Source organism: Merops nubicus, unplaced genomic scaffold, assembly GCF_000691845.1.
Source record: "Merops nubicus isolate BGI_N331 unplaced genomic scaffold, ASM69184v1 scaffold33929, whole genome shotgun sequence".
Taxonomy (NCBI): Eukaryota; Metazoa; Chordata; class Aves; order Coraciiformes; family Meropidae; genus Merops; species Merops nubicus.
The window spans coordinates 22245-48681 of NW_008633740.1; the positions used below are offsets into that span (position 1 = coordinate 22245).

At 41.5% G+C, this 26437-nt stretch overlaps 1 protein-coding gene across 1 annotated transcript in view; it reads left to right on the plus strand.

Moving 5' to 3' along the window:
- Positions 1-2523: 2523 nt before the first annotated feature.
- The window catches only part of MTSS1 (metastasis suppressor 1), a gene marked incomplete at its 3' end in the record, with an annotated part of 33374 nt that continues 9460 nt past the window's right edge, over positions 2524-26437 (plus strand). Inside the window, exons 1-8 of the mRNA XM_008948347.1 lie at positions 2524-2545; positions 3057-3141; positions 4536-4627; positions 6331-6405; positions 17647-17804; positions 19043-19150; positions 20133-20230; positions 22235-22445. Coding sequence (XP_008946595.1) covers positions 2524-2545; positions 3057-3141; positions 4536-4627; positions 6331-6405; positions 17647-17804; positions 19043-19150; positions 20133-20230; positions 22235-22445 — 849 coding nt within the window. The remainder of the gene's footprint in view (positions 2546-3056; positions 3142-4535; positions 4628-6330; positions 6406-17646; positions 17805-19042; positions 19151-20132; positions 20231-22234; positions 22446-26437) is intronic.

Genomic DNA, 26437 nt, shown 5'->3' on the forward strand with positions numbered 1-26437 from the left:
TCTGCTGAGCAAGTGGATGCCAAAATTAAAAAGCCCCTTGTCCCTTGCAAAGATTCTCGCCCCTACACTTATTTAGATGCCAGTAACATCAGCATTTAAATGGGAACTGGAAATGCACAGGGACTTTATTGTAGCAGCGTGCGTTGAACTTGGCCGGTTCCCCTTTTGGTGGGGCAGAAGCTGCCGGCTGAGAGCGGCTTCTGGTGGGTGTCTGCCACACACACCACACGTCCAGCAGCTGCCAGGGTGTGAGGAGGTGACTTTGGGGAATAAGCCAAAGCTCACTCCTGCCTGTGTCCCACTGCACTGTCAGCCCTGCGGCAGTAGGCTGTGGGGAACGCTTTAAATGGTCCTACAGCAAGAGGAGCAGAAAGGGCTGCTGGAAGGACTCTATAGGGGGTGTGCAGTTTACTGATTGTAGAGAGTTATGATTTTGCAGAAGAACAGGAGTCCTTTCTTGTCATAGCCATTTGGAGCTATCATCTTCCACAGTGCTTCATTTTTAGGCAGGTTGAGTTTATAATTTAAGCATTGTTCAGGAGGGACTTAGGCTCTTTAGTTTAGCTCTTAGGGCTAAGCATCACCTTTCCCAAAAAATGGTGGCAAAAGCTACTGGTTTGGGAGTTCAGATCACCTCCCTGACCCTCACCAGCACTATCTGACTCCCTGCACACCTCAGCATGGACACTAAAAAGGAGCCTCAGTAGCCCAAACCTACTCCCCCCAGCGCTCCCCAGGTCCCTGCTAACCAAGCTGAGGTGCTGGCTCAGCTTTCCCAGACTTTCCAGCAGTACCCTACTTTCCCCTTCCTGAGCAGGCTCCTAAACCCATCTTCTGCAGAACCTTGTATCCAGAAGGGGCATTAAAGACTTACCAACATCAATTTTCCCCCTTTCCCTTCACTTTGTTAGATCAGTCTTTATTCACATAATAAAATTAATGCTGCCATGCTCTTGTAAACACTTATGGATAACATGAAGTTTTAAAAGATGGGAAGAACCAGTGAGCCACTCATCCCCAGCCACCTAGCGTTCCAGGCTTTTTTTTTTTTTTTGTGGTTTTTTTTTTTTTTTTTTTTTTTTTGTTTTTTTGTTTGTTTGTTTTTTTTTTTAAAACAAGCACAATTACCAATATATAGATTTAACTTTGTGTGGCTGTTTTGCTGACCTTGCCGATCCATCTGTACTATGTGGTCAGGGCAGATATTTATATTTTGGCTATTGGGGTTTCAGTTAAAATTTGGTTATCTTGCAATTTAATATTAATAGTAACTGACCCTTGTTTCCTAGTCTCCAAAACACATGGTGCCTTATTTCCTATTTATTGTTCTGCACTGACTCTTCCTTTTTTCCTGTAATGGGCTTAGGAAAGTAATGTCACAACCACTGGCAATCCTTAATACTCCAGTATGAAGGGAATTTTTCAACCTGGAAAACCTGCCTCTTGCTTAAACAGGGTTGGAAAGTGCTCTGCCAACGGCCATGGAAGTTTCTGGTTAATTTCTTCCATCTCTGCCCTTGGAGCTGTGTTGTGTTAGCTCTGAGTTACTTTTATTTGGCAGTGGCTCCAGAGGAAAATGCCTGGGTTTGGGACAGAGATCCGCCTTTTGTTGTGGACATTGTTCTGTTCCTCCAGTTGCTTTCTCTCCATTATGCTTTTCCCCATCTTCTGTATTGCTTTCTGAGCTACCCGAGGCTGTGGCAGCTCGTGCAGTTGCAGCAGGACAGGAGATGGGTCGGGCTCCAGGCTGGAGTCCGTATGCTTTTCCCAGCCACCCGCGTGCAGCAAGGCTGCAGCTCTTCAGTGGTACCAAATAATATGATTTCAAAAGCTCCTTATGAAAACATGAGTAATTGGGCAAGTGACAAAGGACTTTCTGTTTATCTTTTTGAACAATGGAAAATACCAAATAGCCACAATTTGTTCCAGTTATTTAGTGTCTTTGTTTCAGAGCCATTTTGTGGGCACTGGGTTTAATTCTGCAAGAATGCAGGAAGATGGTGACTTGTTTTCATGCTTAAAAAAATAAATAAAATTATTCAAATTTTCAAGTTTCTTTACTAGGAAAATACATTTTACTTGTGCAATACCATTTTTAAAACCTAAAGGAAGATATTTTACTCTATATTACAAGTCTAAGGTTATTTTAATAATGAAACAAGACTTCCAAATAGATACTGATAACTTCACCATTCCAGAGAACACTACAGTTTGGAAAAGCTTTGTGCAAAGGTTGATGTTGGTAGTAGATTTGACTTGCAAATAAGAACTAAGCAATTATCAAAAATAACACTAACCAAAACAAAATTACATCGAAATTTAATAGGCTGATCAAAGTCGGTAATGCTGATAAAAGTGTAAAATGGAGGAACGTGTGCTTTTGAAAGGGAAAACTTTGGAGGAGGAATACATACAAAAAAAATTACCCTTGCTGTCATAGAGTTATCGGAACCGGAGACGAGGGTCTAGAGCACGTAGTGCCACCTCCTGGCAATGTCATGGAAAATACCTGTGTGGTCTGAGATGGACCTGGGAAACATTGGTGGTAGGTGCCACTGATGTATGAGGCAATGCGTAGCATTAGTTACATATTCTGGAGGAGCAAAATCTTTTTGAGGCATTGAGCCTAAAGAATCAGGGATGAGAAGTTGAATCCAATTGTCTAGATTTATTTCCAAAATGTGGACATAAACTGTCTACAGATACCCCACTTACTTGCCAGCTTTGCTTCTTGTCTCTTGACATCTCAAGCCCTTTTTTTTTAACTCTTCTGACACAGAATTAGGCCTCATAGCACATAAAGCTGCTGAGAAGTTGCATTTTAATCATATTTAATTGTTCAGTCCTGGTTTCTGGATGAACAAAAATTAATCTCCCATGGTGGAATATATCCCTGAGGTTTGCCTGGTTAATAGCCTGGTCAATTCTACAGTTATTATGAATCTCTTTTACAGTTGCTCTGGAAGATTTGGTGTCTGCCTTCAGGTTGGCATGCTTCTGCACCACAGGCAGGACTCTCGTCAGGGGCCTCATCTTCCTTGTGTTTTGTTTTTCAGGCGGCACCAGAGAGATTGGGTCTGCTCTCACCAGGATGTGTATGAGGCACAGAAGTATAGAGTCCAAACTCCGGCAGTTCTCAAGGTGAGTGGCTCTGGACCTGGCCTGGAGCTCAAGGTTTGTCTTCCGTTTGCTACTGGGGAACACCTAAAGCTGCTCATGAGCATTGGGTTTTCACCTCGTCTGTGACCATGTCACTGAACACAGCAGTTGTTTTCTTCTGCAGCACACTGGGTGTTGTGAACATGCAAGATTTCACTGCCATGTTCTGGGGACTGGGCTTCTCACTTCAAATCACTTTAAATGCTGCAAATTTACTCCATTGATTCCTGTTGCTCAGTGCTGAGCAGGTGGCTGCTGCTGAGACCAACCTGTCTTTGTTTCAGAACTTTAAGCTTTTTTGCTAAGTTTTAAAGCAACAGCAAGTGTTGTGCTGCTTCCTCAGATTACTGGTGAGCCCAAATAGCTTGCACCCAAGAAAAAAAATAGAGGAAAAAAAAATATGGAAAAGGCAAATTCTCTCATCTCCTTTTTTGTAGTTAAAGTTAGGCTGTAGAGGTAATGGGAGAAGATTAACTCCTGTGTAAGATGGGCTATACATAAATAACGTAGTTCTGCAGTAAGTAGTAGTTTGCATGGGTGCCATTTTAACCAGACTTAAAAATTATACTTGACCTGAGGTGAGCCAAAGTGATGGCTCTCCATTTTAGTTCATCCAGGCTGGACAGGGCCTTGCACAACCAGGTCTAATGGGAGGTGTCCCTGCCCATGGCAGGGGGGCTAGAACGAGATGGTCTTTAAGGTCCCTGCCAACCCAAACCATTCTATGTTTCTGTGATTTGCCTGATGACCTGGCATGTTTTTTTCCCTTTTAAAATAAAGATATTTATTAAATTGACTGTGAGGAGACAACTTTCATCTCTAGTTACTCCAGGATTAGCTGTTTAAATGGTGCAATCCCAATCTTATTAATTAGTGGAGTGTTAACTAGTGCTGCATCAAGCAGTCCACTGGTGAGAGGTGAGGCACGTCAGTGTACAGGATGCTGTTTGCTTGTACAACTGCTCTGTCTTCTTGTGCATCCATGTGTTATTTAAGTTTAAAATCTTCATGGCTCCATGAACCTTTCTGGTCTCTGGAGTATCCATTTAAATTTCCCTTTTTGTGACAGATGAGTAGGATCTAACTGTTTATGTTGGCCCTGTTTTGGGTCACTGCTCTGTATTACACACTGTTCCTCACTGTCCTGAACTTCTGCACAGTAATTCTGGTTATCTTGTGATGTGGATTTTGTTTCAATCCAGTCCTTTCTTTTGCTTTCTCCAGCGTAAACATTTTTATGTTCTGATATTTACATTGTGACACTGGTAGCTGTCGCAGCAAAAAGTAAAAATACTCCAATATTGACCTTGGCTCTATATAAGAATAGGGGCATCTGCAGGATTTGATTGCTCTTTGTGTTTTTTCAACAAAATTAGTGCTTTAATTGACTGTCTGATAAACCCACTTCAAGAACAGATGGAAGAGTGGAAGAAAGTGGCCAATCAACTGGATAAAGACCATGCAAAAGGTAGTTATAGAGGAAGAATTCTTTAATAGGAGTAAGATTGTAATATCAGCTTTTCTTCCTCGTTTCATGTTTGTGCTGGGGAACTGAATGACGCACTAAAATATGTATAGCAGCTTTTCTTTTCTAAAGCACTCCTCTCTCTAGTGCCTAACAAACTTTTAACCCTTGCATATCTATTTTGAAGGTTTAGTTTGCAGGACCCCAAGGGATGGGTTGTTTTTCTAGACTGGTAAGCAGTGACTAGTTTTAACTCTGTGAGCTCACTCTCACTGTATGATCTCCAATAGTGCTGAAGAGTAGGATGCTGCATCAATCCCTGCAAAGCCCCAGGGTGGAGTTAAAAGCTAACTTTAAGATCATGTTATGTCTCAGACATAGTGTCCTCCAGAGAGTGCACAGCCCTGTAAAACATTCAGTGTCATTATTCTATACCTGATGTGTTAGAGGAATGTGCACCTGGGGAATGGGGAAGCTGATGTTGGATGTGGGGTGCTCGGAGCTGCGGTGCTGATGGTGGCCAGAGGCTTTCCTGGGGGAATGAGGAGGAGGCAGCAAAGTCTTGCACAGCAAAAGTGTGTTGATAGATGCCTTTGGCTTTGCAAAAATTGTACAGGGAATGATTTCCCTTTAGCATAGGTGCTGAAAGCAGGCTGTAGTTCACCACTAACCCTTGAAAACTGAAGATTTCAGACACATCATCACCATAACTTACTTCATGATAGGAAGGGATGTGCTTGGCCTCCAGAAACGTTGTTGTTTCTTGCCCCACTATTCCTGTGGTCGAATAGAGGCAGCTAGATCAGCAGCTCCTGAAAAATTTTCCACCTTGTGCTGCAGAGTGTTAAGCAAGTAGTGAGCAGCAGGGAGGAATCACCTGGGTTCCTGCAGATAGGGCTGACCCTGGCCAAAGCAGCAGTGAGATTCAGGGTTTAGTGGGTAGACTTGGGTGTTGGGGGTACAGTTGGCACTGGTACAGTTCTTGTGCCCACCTCCAACCTGCTTCTGTTTTTCCATCCCTAGAAGAGCAGTAACACTGATCACCTAGGTTAATGTGTATGTGTATATGTATATGCATGCATATGTGCCTTTTATCTTCTGTTTTTTTTTAAACTATCAGTTTTCATATCAGGTACCTTTAGTGGGCCTGGACTTGAATATTTTATTTTGGTATTTTAATTCTCCCTGGGATTTGCAGCTCATCTGAAAATGAGGACAACTGCAGTGTGCTCCACTTCATCAGAAAGAGCTGGCAATGTGACCCTTCCTTGGGCAAAGTTTTAGCACTCTTACCTGACTCTCATGCTGGAGAGGGATCACAGGATATTCTCTGCCTTGCCATTTCTGGATGCTTGTTTTTGAACACAGATGTTTTGAGAAACTTATCATCTCTGTTTTCCATTCCTGAGAGTGGATGAGTCTCTGAAATGAAAAGCACTCTAATTTTGTACTATGTTCTCAGTTGTTATTTCTGTAAAGGCTTTGTTTGTTTGGGAAAGATTTTGGTATGTGAATGTGCTCACACCCTAAAATGTTATATTAAGCCAAACATATAGGCACTACAAAATATGAGTTCTAAGTCACTTTGATTAATAGTAGCTGTCCTCTTGAAATTTGTAGTCTGGTGCCTTTAAAAATAGTCTTTTCTGTGAAAAACATCCATTTTGACATTGTGTCTGTTGATAATAGAGACTGTGTTTTTTTAGAATACAAAAAAGCCCGCCAAGAGATAAAAAAGAAATCGTCTGACACATTGAAGCTACAGAAGAAAGCAAAGAAAGGTAACTTGCTTCAGGCTTCTACTGTTAAAAACCTTTTGTTCTGTGCTCATTGACAATGATTGAACAGTGATAGGACTTTCTATAGTAATAATTCGATCCCCTGTAATGTATTCCTGGTTCGTACTTGAACACCAGAGTGCAATTAGTGTGTCATTTAAATCATATTCTGAAGCTGCTATCTAATGTTCTTGTACAAAAGCCTTAAAACTGTTTGTACAATGTCAATCATGTTTTAAAATAGAGTGCTTGCTCCTGACTTATTCCTGTTAGGAACGCTGACATTGTAACATGACTTGTGCAGATACCTGTAAAATTTTCTAGAATCTTTTGGAATAATATATTAAAAAAAAGTAAATGTTCTGTAACTATTAACTTCTTTATTAATTATTTCTCACTGTTCTCCATTTCTACCACCTTTCTTCTTTTTTTCTTAACAGCCTTTAATCTCATAAACTTTACATTATTCCTCAGAGTGTGAGAAGGTGGCATCGGTTATTGTCAGGGGGAGGGCAACCATAAAAAATTAAAGATGAGTAAGAAAAGAAGGGAGTTCTCCAAAAAGGCAGTCTATCTTTCTTAGCAGCTGAATTTTGTGCTCCTTTTGCCCCCCTACCACCATCTTGTCACAGAAGTTTCATCATCATGTTGATGGAAAGGTGCATCACTGATAGCTGCAGGATTGCTGTCACTAAGGCTTTTATTTGGCCAAGTGCAAACCCCAAGCTTTGGAGAAGTGATTTGGACCTTGCACAGAAGCAGACTCTGGTTCCCTTTCCTGGCATGGGGCTCTCCCCAGCCAGGTAAGGAGTGTGCTTTGAGCAGCTCTCAGCCTGCAGGTTGCAGCTTGTGCTTCACCTCCTGCCTAAAAACTGTGAGCCCCTGGACAAGCAAAATAAATGCTGGGGTGGGGAGTTTCATGAACTTTTAAATTGTGTAAATGTTATCCGAAACAGGTGAGCAGTCTCTAACTGTCCTTCCTAATAATTGAGTCAATAATTATGCTGCTAGAAAGCCACATGACTGGAAAACTGCTCTTGAATTTTAGCTGAGGCATGTGGGAGGGAGCTTAGCTCAGTAGTCTTTGTGTGTCTGTCTGTCCATGGAAGAGATTAGTAATCAGAATGGTCATCTTTAGGAAGACAGTTTTTTTAAGGATAAGACTTTTCTTTTTGAGTGATGTGTAAACATGTTTCTCATGTTGTGTGATGAATTATCTGACTTCAGACCAACAGCTCTAGACAGTCTGTGATATTCCCTCCATTTCTTTTCCTCTCTTCCCACCTTCTCTGGTCTCATCACATCTTGTCCCTGTGTGATACAAACGTTCATGGTAGATGAGAACTGAGAAAAGCATGTCTGTGATCTGTGAAGGAAGCATTTTTTGACCCTGTTTCTATGAATTCACAGCTATCTGGCTCCATCTCCCTTTTATTCCTGCTTCTGAATATTGAATAAATCAGTCTGTGGTCTTGGAGGAAGAGGCAGCATTCTCCATAAGCCTTCTGGGGGCAAAAAACAAATAAACAAACAAACAAACCACACAAACAAACAAACAAAAATCTGCTGTTCCCATACTGCAGATGCCACTATAGGTGTCTGTCAGCAGTCGTTAAAGCAAGTGGAGTTTCTCCTTGGATTTTCTGGGTTCCTGTCTCCCTCCCCATATGTGTGCCATGTCTAGTGACGGGTCAACACACTGATGTCTTGTGCTCCTTCAGGATTAAACATCTGTAAGCAGAGAGCGGAACTTGCCTCGTTTTGGTATCGTTTTTGTAGCAGCCATGCTATGATTGAAGACTTTTTTTTTTTTTTGTTATTCCTTTGATTAATTTTGCTGTTATGACATGCTTTTTGAGTTGTCAGTGAACCTGCTGTGTTTCTGTGCTGTATCCCTCAGAACTTCTGTCATACACATGGTGTTTGGGTCCAGAGCACAAACCCAGATGGACTGAGGAGGGGTTAAAGCTCATCGCAGAGGGATGTGTCTGGGGAAGGTGGAAGTGATGAAGGCTGGCAGATAGCCAGTAGACAGAAAGGGAGCTGCACTATTTTGAGGAATTGAGTGTTGTTCTCATGGCCGCTGGGGAGAAGTGCAATGAGGTGCTGAGGCTCATACATGTGTCAGCATGAACGCCCAAAGCTGCTGGCCCTGTGGGCTCCAGCACAAGTGTGTGGGAGATGGGAGAAAGTACATCCTGTCTTCTTTCAAATTACCTACAGCACTTAAATACAGAAGGAAAAAAAGTGCTCTAAGCCCTCTTTGCCTTTTTTGATCTCTACCCTGAAGGAATAAAGCATTGGTCTGAGTGGAGTGTTAAATGCTGTTATGAGAACGTTCTTGTGTGTACCTACCTTGACAGATCTGTTCAATGTGCTACGTGGTGAAGTATGTTGCTCGTGCTGTCACTGAAGCTTCAACATCAAGAAGGGATTTAGTTATAAAAAGATTAAGCTGCAGAAGTGATTCTGCTTTAGGTCACAAATGAGGTTTGAAGTATGGGCAGGGAAGCTCCTGGGTCAGTGCCCTGGCAGGCATGCGGCTGAGTGCACCAATGTCTTACTGTGTCTTCAGCTCTCCTGTTTCCCTGTGGCTCAGTCTCATGGGTTTGGTTTTGTTTTTCCTCAAGCAGGACCTGTTCCTTTGATTTTTCTTTAAAGTTACTGACTCACCTATGGGAACTTTAAAACAACTAATTCATTCCCTTCCTAGCACTTGTAAGAATATTTCTGAATTAACCCCATGATCATCTGCGGACAAGTGAGATGTTTGCTGAATTTTGGATTTGCTTAAGTACTATGCATGCTACTAAAAAGTCCTTCAAGCTTTTTCTGTTTTGACTGGATGGGAAAGTGGTTTTCCTCTGCTTTGGGCAGCTTCAGATCTAGAAACTCAAATATAACTCTCTACTTTTCTCATTCATGTCATGACAGTGATGTCCTCTGTCCCTGACACATCAGGCTGCAGGGGCTCTCCCTTGCAGCTGGTGGCTGCAGCATGTGTAGCAGCTCTTGCTCCTTGGCTGTATCCCAAGGATGCTTGGGCCATGGGCTGCGTGGCTTGTCCTGTTGGGCACCCCACCTTAGTGCTCAGGAGCCGAATCCATTTGGGTTTGCCTATTCTCTGGCTTGTGCATGGTCTCATTGTTCTAGTTCCATGCAGCCAAGTTGAAAGTTCAGACTGGGCATTTAAGATTGTTTTATTAGAAATTACCTTCTCAGAGTAGGTGTGTTAATTGCAATGAAGGTGTTCCCAAAGGTTGGAGAGACAGGGGAAACACCAAGCTTCCCAAAGAAAACAAAAAAGGTGTTAGGGGTCTTTTTGGGAAGTTTGCTACAGTATATCTGGTAAAATGACAAGTCTGCATGTAAATTAAGGTCCTGCATTACAAAAGACCTTACAGGAATAATTTTCATTCTGTTATTGTCTTTGACTGTGAAGAAAAAAATCCATATGAAATCTAAATATATGTAGTCTAAATAGGATCCTGGTGCACCTCCAGGGTCCTTGCAGTCCTGTCATGATGAACTTCAAGGTGCATCCTTTTCCTTACGCCCTTGTTCCCCAGGAGAACAGGCACGTTGTCCACCCCAGCATTGAAACTTAGCTCTTGTCTGAACAGATGAACCTACATAGTGCATGGAACTGCATACATCTTCTAAATTGCTCTTTGTTTTCAGACAAACATTGGACAACAGAAGTCAGCCCAGCTAACCTAAGTCAGGGGAATAATTATGCATATATTTAAAATAAATTCCATGTTTAGCTTTCTGCTGAGTCAAGGCCTCATAAGTGGATCCGTAGCTGCTAGAAGCTGTTGATGCTGTACTCGATTCCGAGGAGAGACAGCAGCTATGACTCTGCATGTAACCATTTGGGAAGGTTAACAAAATGCATGATTCTTAAGTTTTTTTTAAAAGCATCAAGTAATTAACTTAAAATATAACAATGTAGTTGTAAAATCTGGAGTGCGTGTTGGCTTTGTTTTCTGTATTTCAGCTTGGCTATTAGTGATTAACTAGAGAGGTTTCCCTTCTGCCTATAACATGACTGGTAGGTTTCATTTTCAGGTTCTTCATGTGACAGCGTGTGTGAGCTTTGAGGAAAATGTTTAAATCCAGGTGGATTTATGAAAAGGAGTTATACGTATTGCTGCCAATAATACAAAACATGTTAATGTAGAAACTGAGTTTTATCTCTAAGCTATTCATAGACATTTCTGCAGAGTGCCCTTAACATTCAATAAAACATTTCATCTTGTCTCCCATCAATGTAGAGTACCTAAACTCTCAACTTCTACTTTTGAGTATGCAGCAGTTTTGGAATATATTCTTACTTCTAATGAATTTGAGAGAGTAGAACAGGATTATTAGTTTACTGTAATACTGCCAAAAGTGCTTTTTCTTCCCCTCCTACCATTTACCAAAGATGACCTGTTTGTGTTTTAGAACCTTTGCAGCTGTTTTTGTTTTTCACTCTGGTCTGAAACTCTTAATATTGTTATACTCCTCGCAAGGGTGATTGTGCAAACCCCATGACTCTTAACCAAAAAACGTAAAGCTCTTCAACTTAATTATAACCCAAGAACAGCTCCATTCTTAAAGCAAAAGCTGACCTTCTCATTCAAGGACTTTGCATTCTTTCTGTGCTTAGAACTTGTCCTGTCCGGAGCGGCAGGCTGGGGAGGGAGGACCCCTGGCCAGACCCTTTGCCTGCCAGGAGACAGCTTCCCTCCTCTAAACTGATCAAGTGTGGCACGATGACTGAAGTGAGAGCCAGGACTCGCTGTAGAGTCAGTATGGTGCTGCTCAGAAGGAGGGAGCCTGATGAGCCATTTGTACTTACCTGTTGCCCACAAAAAAATCCTGTGTGGATGAGGCCGTGGTGCCTGTGGGGTTTTGGGGTGGTTTTTTTTTTTTTTTTTTTTCCTCCCCTGTCTCCCGCTTTGGAAGCTTACAATGTAAGCACCACGTTATAAAAATGCAGTGAAGACATGTTGCAAAATCAGTGACCGGAGATCTTCCTTTGATTTATTTTCATTCCTTGACTTTTGAATGCCTCTAGATAGTTTCCCTCTTTTTGACAGCAAGCCAGGTTTATTGCAAAACTTCATATATATAAAGTCTTTTAATTAAAATATGCATATCATGGTTAATCTTTTTGATGTTCTTCCACACTGCATCAGCAATTAGTTTTTCATTTAATTAACAATCTATTAATGTAATTGCAGTAGAGAACATCAAAAAGCACTGTGGTTACTAACGCAGCACCCGCCCAGAGTTTTTCAGGTTTGAGTTCCCTCTTCCCTGCAAGGGGATGAGCTTTGTGCCACTTCTTCAGCTTGACCAGAGTCTGACAGTTGTCTCTGTTGTGCACTTTCTCTGAACCACCTGTTAACACGTTCTCACCTAAGAATCTGCAAGCTAAACAAAGTTCCTAAACTGGTTTGAGTCTCTTAAAATAAAACTGGATGGTAAATAGCTGGGAGTTTAATTTGCAAGAGCTCATCAGGTAGCTAAGCCAATGCATTTATCAGCAATGGAAGAAGTCAAAGTAGTCTAGTCGAAACTGCTCACTCTCGTGTCTTGGCACTGATGAAAATGTCTAAACTCTAGGAATGCTGGAATACCAGTTTGACTTTTTTTATTTTCCTTTCTGTGTCAATTTTGTGTCCTGCAATTTCTCACCATGCGCACCTGCTGACAGCTGAGGCTCTGGGTAAGTCTGTGCCATGCTGTAACCCTGGTGGCTGGTTCATTGTAGCCCTTGCTGTGGCCTCTTTATGGTGTCTAGTCTCCACTAACTGCCTAGACTTTAATTTCTAATGAAACTAAAATATTGCCTAATCTTAATGAACAAACCATCTTCTGATTTCTTTACTTTTGGCATCTAATTGGAACTGTGTAAAAGGTGAAAATCAGTATTGCAGATAAACCTCTGGTTTATTTTAGAAAGGGATTAACATGAACTGATAAGTCATGTCACAGCTAGGAGAGAAGTTAAACGGAATAGACACGTCATCAAAGTATGTTCAAATAATTGAGTATCTTATTGTTAATATGACTTTTAAAGTCTAGAGCTTGAAGTCCTTAGTGTTGTTCTTTGTAAACCTGTGATCCAAGTAACCCTTTTTTCTGAAAATCGCATGCACCTTTCTTAACCGATAGATAAGAAATCACTACATTTAAGTTCATGCTGGGGAAGGGGTGGAAATCAGCATCACAGTTGTCTCCTCTTCTGCTGCCTAATCACATCTCAAATCTGCTTAAATTGGAATGTTGTTTCAATTGTATTGCAAATTTAAATTCTTGTGAATGAAGGACGGTGTTTCTGAATTTGAGAGAAATAATGATAGCTCCACTTGTAGGTGTGATGGTGTAGGCTTTGCCCTTGAGAAGCCTGGATTCATTAGGTGGAGAGACACTCAACTGAGGCACCTCAGCTGAGCTTGTGGTGGAGCTGGGTGCTGTGGTGCCTGTTGCTTGTCCCCTTTTTTGAAACCACACTGTGGTTTTCCTGCTCTGTCATTGAATATGGAAGATTCCTTTGGTAACTTGGAACCTTTCTTTTAAGGCACAGCTTAGCACTTCAGAACATTAGCAACTGATTTGGATCTCCAGTAGCCACCAGAAAGACTCAGATTTGGTTGCTGAGGTCTGAAATTAAGCTCAGCAATAAGGTTTTCCACCTTTCCATAAATGATGGCAGAATTCTTTTGATCTCAGCCTCGACCCATACTAGTTTATTTATTGGCTTTACTGTGGAGGACTTAGAGGGATTATTCATCCTGGCAGCTGAAGGATGGGAATGAATGACTTGGAGCCTGCTTTGGTTTGTACAAGTAGAGGTGTACTCAGCATTGTCTCATACACTGTAAATTCTGCCACTCTGGAAAAGTGTCTAATATTGAATATGCTAGTTCTGTGCAGACACCTAAGAAGTTCAAGGTAGAACTCTTTAAGTGAGAATGTGGAAAATAATAATTTCACCAATATTTGCTGCATTAGTTTGTCAATAACAGCATTAACTTCAGCAGTCAGACTTGCACTGAGAACATTTTAAAATCTTTGTTCTTCTTTGTTGTTGCTGACAGCTTTGCTAGTTCGCCTTATAAAATGTAGGCATGAAATTGGGTTGAAAATTAGATTTACCTTTTTCCTTCTCCCCAATATGTTTCTGTTAGTAAAGTTCTTTCTGAACGATGATTATTTAAGAAGCTGCATGAGGCTTTCAGCCATGATTCATACAGAACACTGTAAAACTGAGGTTTTAATGCATGCTGGTCCTTTAAAGCTCTTGCATATCATGGTAATGATGTGAAGCATCTGCTCTGAAGGTAACATATTAAGATTGTCCTTGGAGTAGCAGTGGATTCATGTTAATATTGATGAGAAGCAGTTCAGCTCTCTGCAGTTCATTAGCTGTTACTTGCCTGTGTCATGCTGCAAGTCCACAAGCTATTGGAGCATGGTGCTGTTGGAGAAGTCAGTCCACAACTTCTGGTCTTGCATTTCTGCTTCTCTCTGCAACACCAAAGTTCCACTTTGAGAGAGGCTGGATTTGAATTTCTCCTGTTTTCAGATTGTTGACTTGTTCTTCTGAGTGTAATTGGACATGCTCTGCAGAACCATCCCTACATCATGTTCAGGTCTGGCTGGTTGCAGACCAGAGACCTATGACTACATTTGATGCTTTTGACCACTGCTAATGCTGATTGCTTTGGTGGGTCACTCAAACGTGTCTGCAGCTGGATTTGGAGTGTCCTTCCAGATGCACTTTTGCAGCTGCTCCATGATGAGACTGTTCTAGAACTATTTTTCTGTCATTATGATAGTTGTGTTGGTTTGGAAATGTTTCCACATGGATAACCTAAAGGCCATAGAATGTAGGCTGGAGAGAATAATCAATTGCTGATGTTTTTTATGAAAGTATGCCTTACGTCCACAGCAAAAATAGTGCAATCAGTTGCCAGAGATGCCACAGGCAAGTGACCTTCCCATCATAATTCAAAGTGGAAAAGAACTGCATTGCTCTCCAGTGGTCACTGTTGTCTTCTGAAATAAATAGTGGATTCAAACTAGCAGAGACCCAAGGTGGGTGAGCAGCAGAAGTGACTGGCAGTTGACCCTTACATCCTTGGTGTCTTCGGGGTGTAGGACTGCTGCCAAGGGGCTGTGCCCTGCTCTGCTTAGTGAAGGGAACTGCTTTAATTGGGCAGAGATCTGATCCCTCAAATTCCCAAGCTGTCTGAGTGCTGTGGGAGGCAGCTGGTGATTCAGAGAATGAGAAGAGTTATGCCTGATTTCAAAAGACTTGCTGGATTGATGTCTGCATTATGGAGCTTTCAAAGTATGTTAATAAAGGTTTCCTGCTCCTAAAAGATGAGTTGCAAGAAGACATCAAGAGAGAGCTATATTCATGCCGTGTAAACATGTCTTCAGAGCCTCATCTAAATGATTAATCTAAGCTTGCTTCCTGCTCTTAATTATACTCTGGGCAGCTTTTGTGTTTTCACTGACCACGTAGGTGCCCAAGAGCCATGGCGTAACAAGAGGTCCGTGAAAGTAGCGGTGAGGAGATGATATGTCTGTTAAGGTCCTGGCTCACTTAAAGGCATAAAATGGAAACTTCGTAGAATCATGTTGTAGAATCATGGAATGGTTTGGGTTGGAAGGGATCTGGATCTTAAAGATCATCTAGTTCCAACCCTCCTGCCATGGGCAGGGACACCTGCCACTAGACCAGGTTGCACAAGGCCCCATCCAACATGGCCATGAACACTTCCAGGGATGGGGCATCCAGAATCTTTCTGGGTAACCAGTGCCACTGTCTCAGCAATCCCATGGAGAGGAACTTCCTCTGTACTTCTCATCTCAGTCTATCCTGTTTCAGTTTAAAGCCCTTGCTCCTTGTCCTGTCCCCACGCAGGACACATGCCTCCTGGAGGTACAGGGGGTGCTGGAGAGCGATGCAGTTTTACTCACGCTTTTGCCAAAGGGTTAAAGTACACAGCTTGAACACTACCCTGATAACTTTGTCGAACCAACTGAATTTCACAGGTGTAAATGAGGTTTACTTTTGCCCCATATTTTGGGTGCTCTTGTTGCTCTGGCCCAAGACGTGCTGCTCTGTGAGGTCCATGTAAATTAGCAAAATTCACTATAATTGAAGTCATTTTGTCAATGGACTCCTGTGGCATTCTAAGTGTGTGTCTTTTCACTTCGTAGGTGAATGCATTCAACGAGTTTATACTGCATTAAGTGCATTATCATGTGGTGGAGCAGCTGAACATTTACAGCAGTCCTCCAGAGCTGAACTAATGAGCGTGTGATTTGGTTTGCAACTAATATATTTTGCATTTTGTATATCCATGGTAGTGAGCTGGTATCTAGGTTTGAACAAATTATTTCACTGGTTGCAATTTCCAGGCAGCTCTCAAAATAAGGGGTCTGAGCAATAATGCGAGTCTCCTTCATAAGGAAAGAACAACTCCTGGGAAGTGTGAAATGTTTAATTCCTCATCTGGTAGCAAAGAAGAGTATGGGGAAGGGCCTGGCATGTGCAGAATGGTCTCTTAAGTGGAAGGGCCCAGTTTGTCTTCTAAGGATGACAGGTGAGAAGGCACAGGACCTTCAGGGAATTATCCAAAATGTTTCTAAAGCTTGTATCTGGCAGATGCTTATTTTGAGAGAGAAAGCAGAGGGCTGCAACTTCAGGTTCTGTTATTGTTAAGGTTATTTACTTCCCAAACAGTTTTAAGACCATGTGGCACCAGTTAGGTTGATCTACAGGATCAGACACTGTGTGTTCCTCCTGGCAGTTTGGTACCCGGGTGGCCTTCCTGGTGGCCGTGCCAGTGTTGCACCACACCTGACTCTTCGAGGATCCATCACAGAGCTCTGCCTGTGGGTGTCTGTGTAGTTTTATCTGGACTGTGTCTCACTCTGTACAGAGGAGGTTTGGACGTATGCAGCCTGTAATGCCACTGAGCCAGCGTGATTCCCTTTGCTTCCATCACTGCTCTCTTGTGGCTCTCCCTGTGGCTCTGGCTGTGGGCTGGTGCAGGAGAGCTCATGTTTTCACCTCGCTCTGGAGTATGGAAGAAATACGTATGATAATAAGGCAAATGTTTTCCTTTGTAACCTTGACCTTGAGTCATCTGCACTGTGTACTACACACATCAGGAGACTTTTTTCTTCCTCTTGCTCATAGCTTTACATCCTCCATGCAGAAAGGTTATGGTCCATAAAAACTGATTTTGGGTACCTCCTTCTAGCTCACCCACCATTTTTCAAAATTGCCTGATATTTAGCAGAAGTGTCTTAGATATGTACCTGGATACTCTAGTTTGCATGTGATGGTGTTCCTGGGAGATTTAAGACAAATTTACACAACTAAAGTTCTTTAAAATATTTAGAGGTGTAAGCTGCATGAAAACATCTTGCAACTGCAACTTGCAATTATTGGCTCAGTAATTCTATGGCTAAGCAGCAGCTCTTCATTCCTGGAGGTAAAAAATTTTGACATGATGTAGAGTAAGCAGTTGGTGCAGAACGAGATGCTTAACTGTCACAGAAAATCTTGGTATTATAAGTTGACTACAATTAACACAGTGAAGCTTTTCGATTGCAAAACACTGGAACTTTTTATTTCCATAGACAAATATTGGATGCTAATATGTATTTGAGATGTTGATAGGTTTTTTGTTTGGGATGAAGAAAACTGTTTCAGCAGTTTCTTGTGTAGAGTACTTGAATCCAGTGGTCCAGTGGTAAGTAACATGTTCTTAATGCCGTCTCACACAGGAGATTCATTCACTCATTTAGTAACTCCACCAAAAGGGCCGTTAGGACATTGATAAGCACAAAAGTAGGAAGGAAGAGGAATAAAAGTGGGCTTAGTGATTAATACTCTCCCAGTTAGTAAGATGTTTGTTTTCAGCAAGGATCATGTGAAGGGTTTCTACAGCTAACACTTTGAGAAAGTCCTTATGTGAAATGCTGTCTTTGGCTTGTTGAAACCTTTTGAATTGAGCTGGATTTCTGATCTATGCAAAAGGAGAAAAAAGAAATGCTATGAAATGCTTGATTTAATTGATCTTAATTTGAATTAAGGGAAAATGCTGGTTGAGTCTCGAATTGAAAAAGCACAATCCATCAGCAGTGCTGGTGGAAAGTAAGGTCTTCTTCTATGGAGATCCACAGTTTTGACAAAATGTACTCTTGATTGTTTCCTGCCTACAGGACGGGGTGATATTCAGCCCCAGCTGGACAGTGCTTTACAAGATGTCAATGATAAGTACCTGCTGCTTGAAGAAACTGAGAAGCAAGCTGTCAGAAAAGCTCTGATTGAGGAGCGTGGTCGATTCTGTACTTTCATCTCAATGCTGCGGCCTGTGATAGTAAGAGCTCTGTGTTTTAAGTCAGTACAATTCACAAATTAGATAAGTATCCAAAAGCCTCTGAAGAGGGTAGCTTGTTATGTCTTAGGAATGAATTTCTAGAGCCAAAACCTGCATCACTGCCTGGGAAGTGACGGGTTTTGGGACCATTCTTGTAGGCATCTGGAGTAAGACTCTGAATTCTTTCAAGATAACTAATGGGAAAACAATGGGCACAAAGTCTTAAGTGGGCTTGAGTTCTCTATCGGACCTGAGACATTGCAAATGCAGTTTTTTTCCATTGCTTGCTTTCTTAGCATCACATTTTAATATGAATTTTCCTTGCTGCTACTCTAGTGCTAGGACTGATAAATGTTTCAAGACCTCCCCTGTGTATATAATGACATTATCTGACAGATTGCAGGCTGCTTCCATGCAGCTTTCTGGCAGCTCTTTTTCTCCTGTGTGACAGCTTTTTCAGTTCATTGAAAAGGTTTGAGAGTGTTTTCATCAGCTCAGGTCTGAAGCCCGTTGATGAATCATTTGTGGCTTTGTGCAAGCATGATGCATTTCTGAAGGGTCTCCATTGTACTGGGAAAATGTTCCTAATGCCTGTTTACAAAGAGCATCAGTCCCGACAAAAAACCTTGTTAGAGAAGTAGGGAGGTGATGGCTGAGCAGGAGGAGGTGAATTCCAGACTATGGGGACCTGGATGAAATTACCATGGTTGCTAAGGGATTGCTGTGGTAATTTACAGTGCAGGAATCACATGAGTTAGCTGCTGATGTAGCTTAAGCCAGAATGAATCATAAATATATTAATGCTCTCCACCTGTATAGTGCCTTTACTATACTGTACCATATTGTAGTGGTGTGAGTTTAACCCTTATGTTCAAGGTTAAAATCCTTAGGGCACATTAGTGAGTATACATAGAAGAGTTAAATCTTTTCCAAATGCAGCAAAAGTGACGCTTTTTCTGAAGATATCACGAAAAGAAGGCTGAGACTTATTTATGTTATTGATGAGAGAAGAGATTTCTGGGCTTCCGAACTCACAGCAATATTAAAGTACTTATAAAAGTCTAAATTAATACTTTTCAACCTGCTTTCATAAGAAGTGATTGCTTAATGGGCAAAGAAATAGGAGTTGTGCTGGGCATTCCCACAGTCATCTGTAAAAAGAAAAAGGTCGTGTATTGTGTATGGGTCTGGTTTGTAAAGCCAAGTCTGTGACTAGCCTTGCTCTTTTGTCTTTTCAGGAAGAAGAAATATCAATGCTAGGAGAAATAACCCATTTACAAACCATATCAGATGACCTGAAGAGTCTCACCATGGATCCACACAAATTGCCATCTTCAAGTGAACAGGTTAGCTCGTGTTGCCTGGAAGAAGTTTTATTTGTAGCGTATGCTGGTTTTCCTTTTGTGTTTTGAGCGATATTGACTACTAACATCTAGTTGGCTTAATGTTCTGCATTGTAAATGCTTCACTGCAGCAAGGTCATTTTTAACATAAGAAATTTTTAAATATTGGTTTTGGAAGTACCAAGCGAGCACTACTGAAGTATTTGGTGAGACCAGTGTGAAGTGGTAGCAGGAACACTTTGTAGTATATGGAGATGCCAAATTTCTGCTCAAAATACCTGGGGGATGACTATAATTTCCTCACCCTACATTTGAACATCCCTGTCTTTATGTGGTTCCAAGATTGCTGGGATTAGATAGCTTCATGGAGTCTTAACATTTGAGCAGCTTTCCATGGTGCCCTTAAAATGCATAGGAAAATGTATATCATTAAAAGACTCCAAATAGGACCTTTTCCTCCAGCCCTTCTGTGTGAACACTTTTTTCTTGTCATACCGTAATCACCTTACCATTGACCTAGAAGTGCAAAGGAGGAAAGCTCTGATCTGGTTGAATATTAGATCTTTGATTTTTTTTTTTTTTTTAAATGCAACAGTTTTTAAACTCTAAGGCTGTGATAGTTTTTTTAGGGGGGAAAAAAAAAAAAAAGATAAAAAAACCAAACCAGGTTACAGCATGCATAAAATAAATTTCCAGTTGACTTTTAGAAGATTTTTCCAGTCAAATCTGAACTTTCCTTCTGTGATAGCAGCCCTTGTGTTGAAGTATGGTAGTTCTTGGAAAACCAGGGATGAAGCCAGCTCTCCTGTGTAATTCCTGTGTAATATACACGGTGTCATTCTGGAAGAGAACTGAGACAGGGCCAGTTGGCACAGAAGGTTTATAGTGCTCACGAATGTTGTGTGACAAGCAGATGTTTTCTGTTTCTTGGGGGGCTGGGTGTGGAATTTCCACGTCTTTGATGCTATTGATTATCTTTCATCAGGTAATTTTAGATTTGAAAGGTTCTGATTACAGCTGGTCTTATCAGACTCCTCCATCCTCTCCCAGTACTACCATGTCCAGAAAATCTAGTGTTTGCAGGTAAGTAGAATGGTAATATTTAATAACCATTTTGGGGAAAAGGGAGGCAAGTTCAGGCTGTGGTATGGATTTGTATGCATACTTAAATGTCAGCTCTTAATAAAGTCAGTCCCTCTTGGTCTTTATCCGTTTAAGTGTGTGACTGGGAATGTTAAAAAGGATGGGCATGACTGAACAACTTTTGAACTCAAGCCAACTTGAAGATGCTTTTGATTCAGTTCTCCTGAATCCATTTCAGATCAAAGAGCAGACTGTACTGATCTAAGCTCTGAGATTGTTCATTCATAATTTCCTTTTTTGTTTTTCATGTGGTGACTTTTTAGATTATTCTAAGTAGCTGTTACTAATCAGTAAGTTAAACTGTTTGAAAAGGAAAAACAACCTTGGCAATTGCCCTATCAGTCTGGTAGATGGAAATGCTTTTTTGATACAAGTTTTTTTAACTGTTCAATGCTGTCTAATGCTGTCTTGAAATATGTTGAAACACTGGATTCTGTCTATGCTTTCTCCGTAAAAACTGTTTTCTCTCATAAAACAGTTTATTAGCATGTCGCCCCCATAACCCTGGTGTCTACATTTACTCCTTCCTTTTACTGAAAAGGAAGATACCCTGTTGTGTATTCTGCTCAACACCTTTCTAGCTGCTCTCCAATGATTATCTTTTAGTTTGCTTTATGAATAATGTACTACAGGTTCCCTGCGCACCAGCGGAGTCCCCTGTAGCATGTCAGAGCAAGTGAACATGACTTCTACGGACCTACTTGTCTCTGCATGCAGATATATATATAAAAAGAACTGCAATACTTTTATATATATATGTGAAAACATGCATATTTAGAGCAATGAGCACAGGCTTAAAGATGCAATATCCCAAAGCTGTAAAAGAAAATGGCAAAAACTCAAAAAAATTCCATTGTCTGTTCCTAATGAGCCTTATCTTTTTGTCTGGTAAAACCTGTGTGGCAACAGTGTTGCGTGTGAGTAAAATAAGGCAGAGCTCCTCTTGCCCTGCTCCAAGCTGATTTGTACATCTTGTGTGTTCCATGAAATTTGTGAGCAGGAGGTGCAGTTCTCACCCGTGTATCGTATAGACCCATCCCTTCAGCTAGTCAGTGAGCTCCTGCCAATAAAGGTAGGAAGCTGCCTTCAGCTTGGTGCATCCTGCTAGTCCTGCTCAGCCAACCCAGCAGGAAATTTCAAAGGCTCCCACGTTGCACCTGGCATGTTGTTGCTGTCACTCATGGATACTGGAAATGAAATACCAATCTCTGTGTTTGAAAAATCAATATTTTTTTTTTTCACTATGGATATTAAATTGGGGTATTTGATTCTCTGACCATCTTTCTTACTAACTGAAGCCACGTACCCTGAAGCTTAACATGCCAACATATGCTTTTTTTCTGGTAGAAAGCCTCCATGTGACCAAAACCTGTCCCAGGTTCTCTGGATCGTGGGTTTTGGTGGTGCTTTCAAAATTCGCACACGTTGGCCTGCTGAGTGACTGCAGCAGCATGCCTAGAGGCAGGCATCCAGATGAACTGTGATACCTTTCCATGACCTGCTATAGAACCCATTGAGAACTGAGGTCATGGTGCAGGAGCAGCAAGGTGTAATTCAGGAACAGGAGAGAGCTGTCGGCAGACTTTTTCTCTGCAAGTGCTGCACAAATGCTAGAGAGGGCTTGGAGCGATTGCTTTGTCCCTAGCCTGACTTTGAACTCTGGGTGGTTACAGAAGTTGATCATTCAAGCGAAATTCAAGGTAAAATGCCATTTTCTCTCTGGTCACAAGGGATACTGCAGCTGCTTACAGTTCTTTACTGATATATATGTGCATATGTATATATTTAAATTTAATTTGTCAACATTTTTTCTTTTCCGGTTGATGCTGCCTGTTGCTAGAGACATGTGGAATGTTAATTGTACTGTATATGGGTCTCTCCCCACCCTGCCCTTGTGTGTTTTCCTCTCCCCTTTCCTTTCTTTGTTCCTTTTGTCTCTCACAGCAGTCTGAACAGCGTTAACAGTAGTGATTCCCGGTCCAGTGGCTCGCACTCGCACTCACCTAGTTCACACTATCGCTATCGCAGCTCCAATCTGCCTCAGCAGGCACCCATGAGGCTGTCCAGTGTGTCCTCCCATGATTCTGGATTCATGTCCCAGGATGCTTTCCAGTCCAAATCGCCATCCCCCATGCCACCAGAAGCACCTAACCAGGTACGTGCAAGCATGAGAACAAAAACCTGAGTGTGAGGTGGACTCTGTAACTCAGCTCACCTTTCACAAAAAGGATCTGGTGTGGTTTGGGGGTACATTGGAGGCAAATTAAACACTGAGGGTAGAGTTTGTCTCACTGCACTTCATACATCTAAAAGTTGGGCCTCTAGCTGGAGTTATATATGCTGCTTTTTTGCAGTTGTCACTGAAGAAAGGGATGAGTCAGTCTTGGGGGATTTGATTTTCACTCTGGCTCTGGAGGGAGCCTAGATGCCCAACTTTCAGATGCATACAGATGAGAAAGAGCAAGAGGTCCCACCTTACAGGAGGGAGTAATATTCACTTTACCCACTGAGGTTGCCAGTTAATATCCTGCACAGATTGCAAGTTGTTAATATCTGGTGGCTGTTTACTTTTTAATGGACAAATTTAGGTGCCAGAACAGCCTTGTGACAGCCTTAGTATAGATACTGGTGGCTTTGGCATCAGAGACACGACTTTTATTCTTTTCCTTTAAAGAGTGTGGAATACTCAAAATGCCATTAGACGTATCATATGAAGTTGGTTTTGCCTTTTTTATGACATCCCTTTCTGTGGATAGGCTTGCTCTTTTTGAGTCTCAACTGAGCACATTGCAGAAATAAGGTTTCTGCGTGAAAATGAGAGGTACTTCTAATTCTTTATGGAACTGATAAAAATTGTTTGTCTAGTCATATATGATAATGTCCTGAATCCAGTCAAACTAAGAGGATGTCACAATAAGTATGAGGAAAACTTCTCCAGAGCATTTTTTGGTCTGCAGAAGGAAGTTGCTGCTCTATTTGTTCATGGCATCGTTCCTATAAAATCTAGCTGGCCACATGCAGGCAGAGGTTTGTGTGCCTCCATGGCATGTATCTTCTAGCACCTGAATTCTCTTCTCTGGCTTGTTTTTATTTGACAAATCACACAACAACTGCCATATTTTCTTAAACAAGGCTGAAGTGCCACCTCACATTACAAATCCCATTATAAGTCTTGGTTACAAACTGAAGTGGACCTGATATCCTGTTGTTGAGTATCAGTCATTTCTGATACACCATGAGGGTGCTGGAGAAGGCTGTCCTTTAGTTTAATACATGTAGCTGCACTCCTTTTCATGTGCTGGAGAGTAGATGGTTTTGTAGACATGGTTGAGGAGTAGATTATTTTAATCTTCACAGTTCAGCAGTCAACAATTTTGGTGTTAGCAGTTACCAAGTGTCACCTGCACATTCCAGCTACTTCTAGACCGCCTTTGACGGCACACAGACCCTTATGTTTTGCAGAACATTTAGTAAGTAGCACCCATAGTGAAATTTTTAGGGTATTGTCCAAAACACAGCTAGTTCATTTAGGCTTGGAATATGTTCCCAAGGGAAGCTCAACAGTTTTAAAAATATATTTACCTCTTTCATTTTAGTAGAAATGTTTTCTTTTCAAGTGAATACTTTTTCTGCACTGTCACCAGTCTGGACACATCAGCATTTTTTTGTAGATGACATCCTGAAGAACTTTGTGCACACTAATAAAATGAATGTTTTGTTTAGATTGGCTATGGCTAACCTAAGTGAAATGCAAAAAAAGTAAATGAGCAATAATAAAGTAAACTGGAATAGTAACCAGGTAAGGAAGTTGACTTTTAAGATACGTGCATCAGTTATACATGCTAGCATCATCTTGGGTTTTCATGGTATCCACTGCACCTGCATAAAAGGGCAGCAATCTACATGATGATGCTTCATTTGCAGATGAGGATGTGACTTTGCAATTGCTATTAGCATGGAAAAAGCCCAACACCTCTCTTTGTAAGATCCCCCATCAAGCAGGGGAGAGAACTTAGGCTGGTATCAGCTGGCAGAACATCCTGAAAGTTGATGGGCACCGTGTTGATTTACACCAGCTAAGTTCCTATGCTTTCACTCCATTTTCGAAACTGTCCATAAAGTTGCAAACCAATCCAAGCACCACTCGAGCTATTCCTGAGCTGTAGAGGGCTGCAGCAAGTGTGGCGCTGACTTGACAAGTGTAGTGCGTTGGTATAACCAATAGGTATGTGCTCTGTATGTCTCTGTTCTGTATACCTTTACGCAGAGGAAAAGGTAACAGATCATTGCCTGGCCGCTTCATCTTCGCTTACGTGTCTCGCTTTGTGTGTTCAGCACTGAGTAAGTCGTGTGTGTTGTGCTGACAGGTAACTGTGATCGTGAGCTTAACAAGGAGCTGTTCAATTTACAGCGTTACTTCATGTTGTGTGTCTCTAACCAACTGACAGACCTTGTATTGTGCTTTTGAGGCTCGGTGGTGGGTGGGGAGGAGCAGAGATGTCAGCTGCTGTTTCTAAAACACTGATGTCATTGTTTCTAGTAATGACACTGAGAAAACAGAAAACCCAGCTCTGGAAACAACAAAGGAAATTAAAAGGTGTATATCTTGTGCAGGTGGACACTTTGCTGATGTTTGCTAGCTACATGCTGTGGCATCTGCTGTGGCATCAACTGTGGCAACAAAGCACGTTTTCTTTTAATAGCGGATTTAAAAAACAAAAAAAGAAGAATGGGGCTACATAGAATTCCCGTATTGTGGCAATAAGAATACATGTGCTATATGAAGCTTTTATGTTCTCACCTACCTTTTAGACAAACAAGTGTCACTGAAGATTAAACTGAATTTATTCAGAATCACATACAGGGGGAAGAAGGTCTCAAACAAGGAGTAAGTAGAGATTTGAACAAGATACAGACTGTACTAGAGGAGAGGTGACTGGGGAAATGAAGATTGCTGCTCGCCTATAATTGCTGGGTAGTAAGTCTTTACAGTTGTCAAACTCTGCGTAGAAGATAGGAAGAAGAGTGACTATAAAAACAGACTGCCCTTGCACTGATTTAGTACAATCTCCTTTCTGCAGTGTTGCTGTTGAAACATCACTGGGAATAAAAGCGTTAGCCTGTAACAGATAGCTGTGCATGTGGAAAGGTCACTGTAAAATGCTTCAATCTTAATTAAGCAATTACATTTGAGTATAGCTGAACAGCTGGAAAAGCATCTCAGCTCACTTTCTGGAGTGGAACAATTTCTCTAAATGCCAGATTTGAGGTCAGCCTTGGCCAGCGTTGCCCATGGCATGTGCTGACACCATGCAAAGGCCTTCTGACAGACCTGCTGCTGGAGCACAGGGTAGCTCTTGGATTAACACTGAACATGGCTGGTGCTGCTATACCCACACATTGCCCTATGCAGGAGGCAAACTGAGGTCTGAGAGTAACTGCAGTGAAGTAATATGGTAGTAGTGCAGATCTCTTTGACTTAGGGGGATGATAATGTAAGGATCACTGGACTTGGAGTGGACATGCATGGGGGAAGCAACTATACAGTTGGATTTTAGAGGCTGCTTATGACTTCATAGGGATGAAAGCGAGGGGAGAAGAAGAAGTAGATGTAGATAAAAAAGCTGTTGATATGCTTTCAAACAGCAGAGAACTAAGTCCTTATTGTTTGAATATTCGGGAAATTGCTTTCCCTAAACTGAAGCAGAGGGAAACTAAATGTGAACTTGCTCCTGCACATACAGATTAGCAAGCTGGAAAGAGTCTGCTTTTGAGAAAACTCCATTGCTTGCAATAGCCTGAAGTTAGAATACAGGAAATATACTGTTACAACTATGCAGTTTTCAAATTACATTAAAAAAGGCTCGGAAACCAGATGTCAAAAAAAAAAAAAAACAAACCAAAAATGCCAAAATAACTAAAATGCATCTGTGAGTTATCACTAGGTATTTGTTGCTCTTAAACTTCTTTTTTTAAAGTTAAGTTTCCTAACAGTTTGTCCCTAACTAGAAAAGAGTGGTCAGTAGTAACATTCCTGGAAGTGAGACAAATTGAGGAGGTGACCCTGAGTCACCCTTCAGACCTTTTTGAAAGGTTGTTGAGATGCCTTCTGCAGACTGTAGAGGGACATTGGACCAAGCTTTTCAT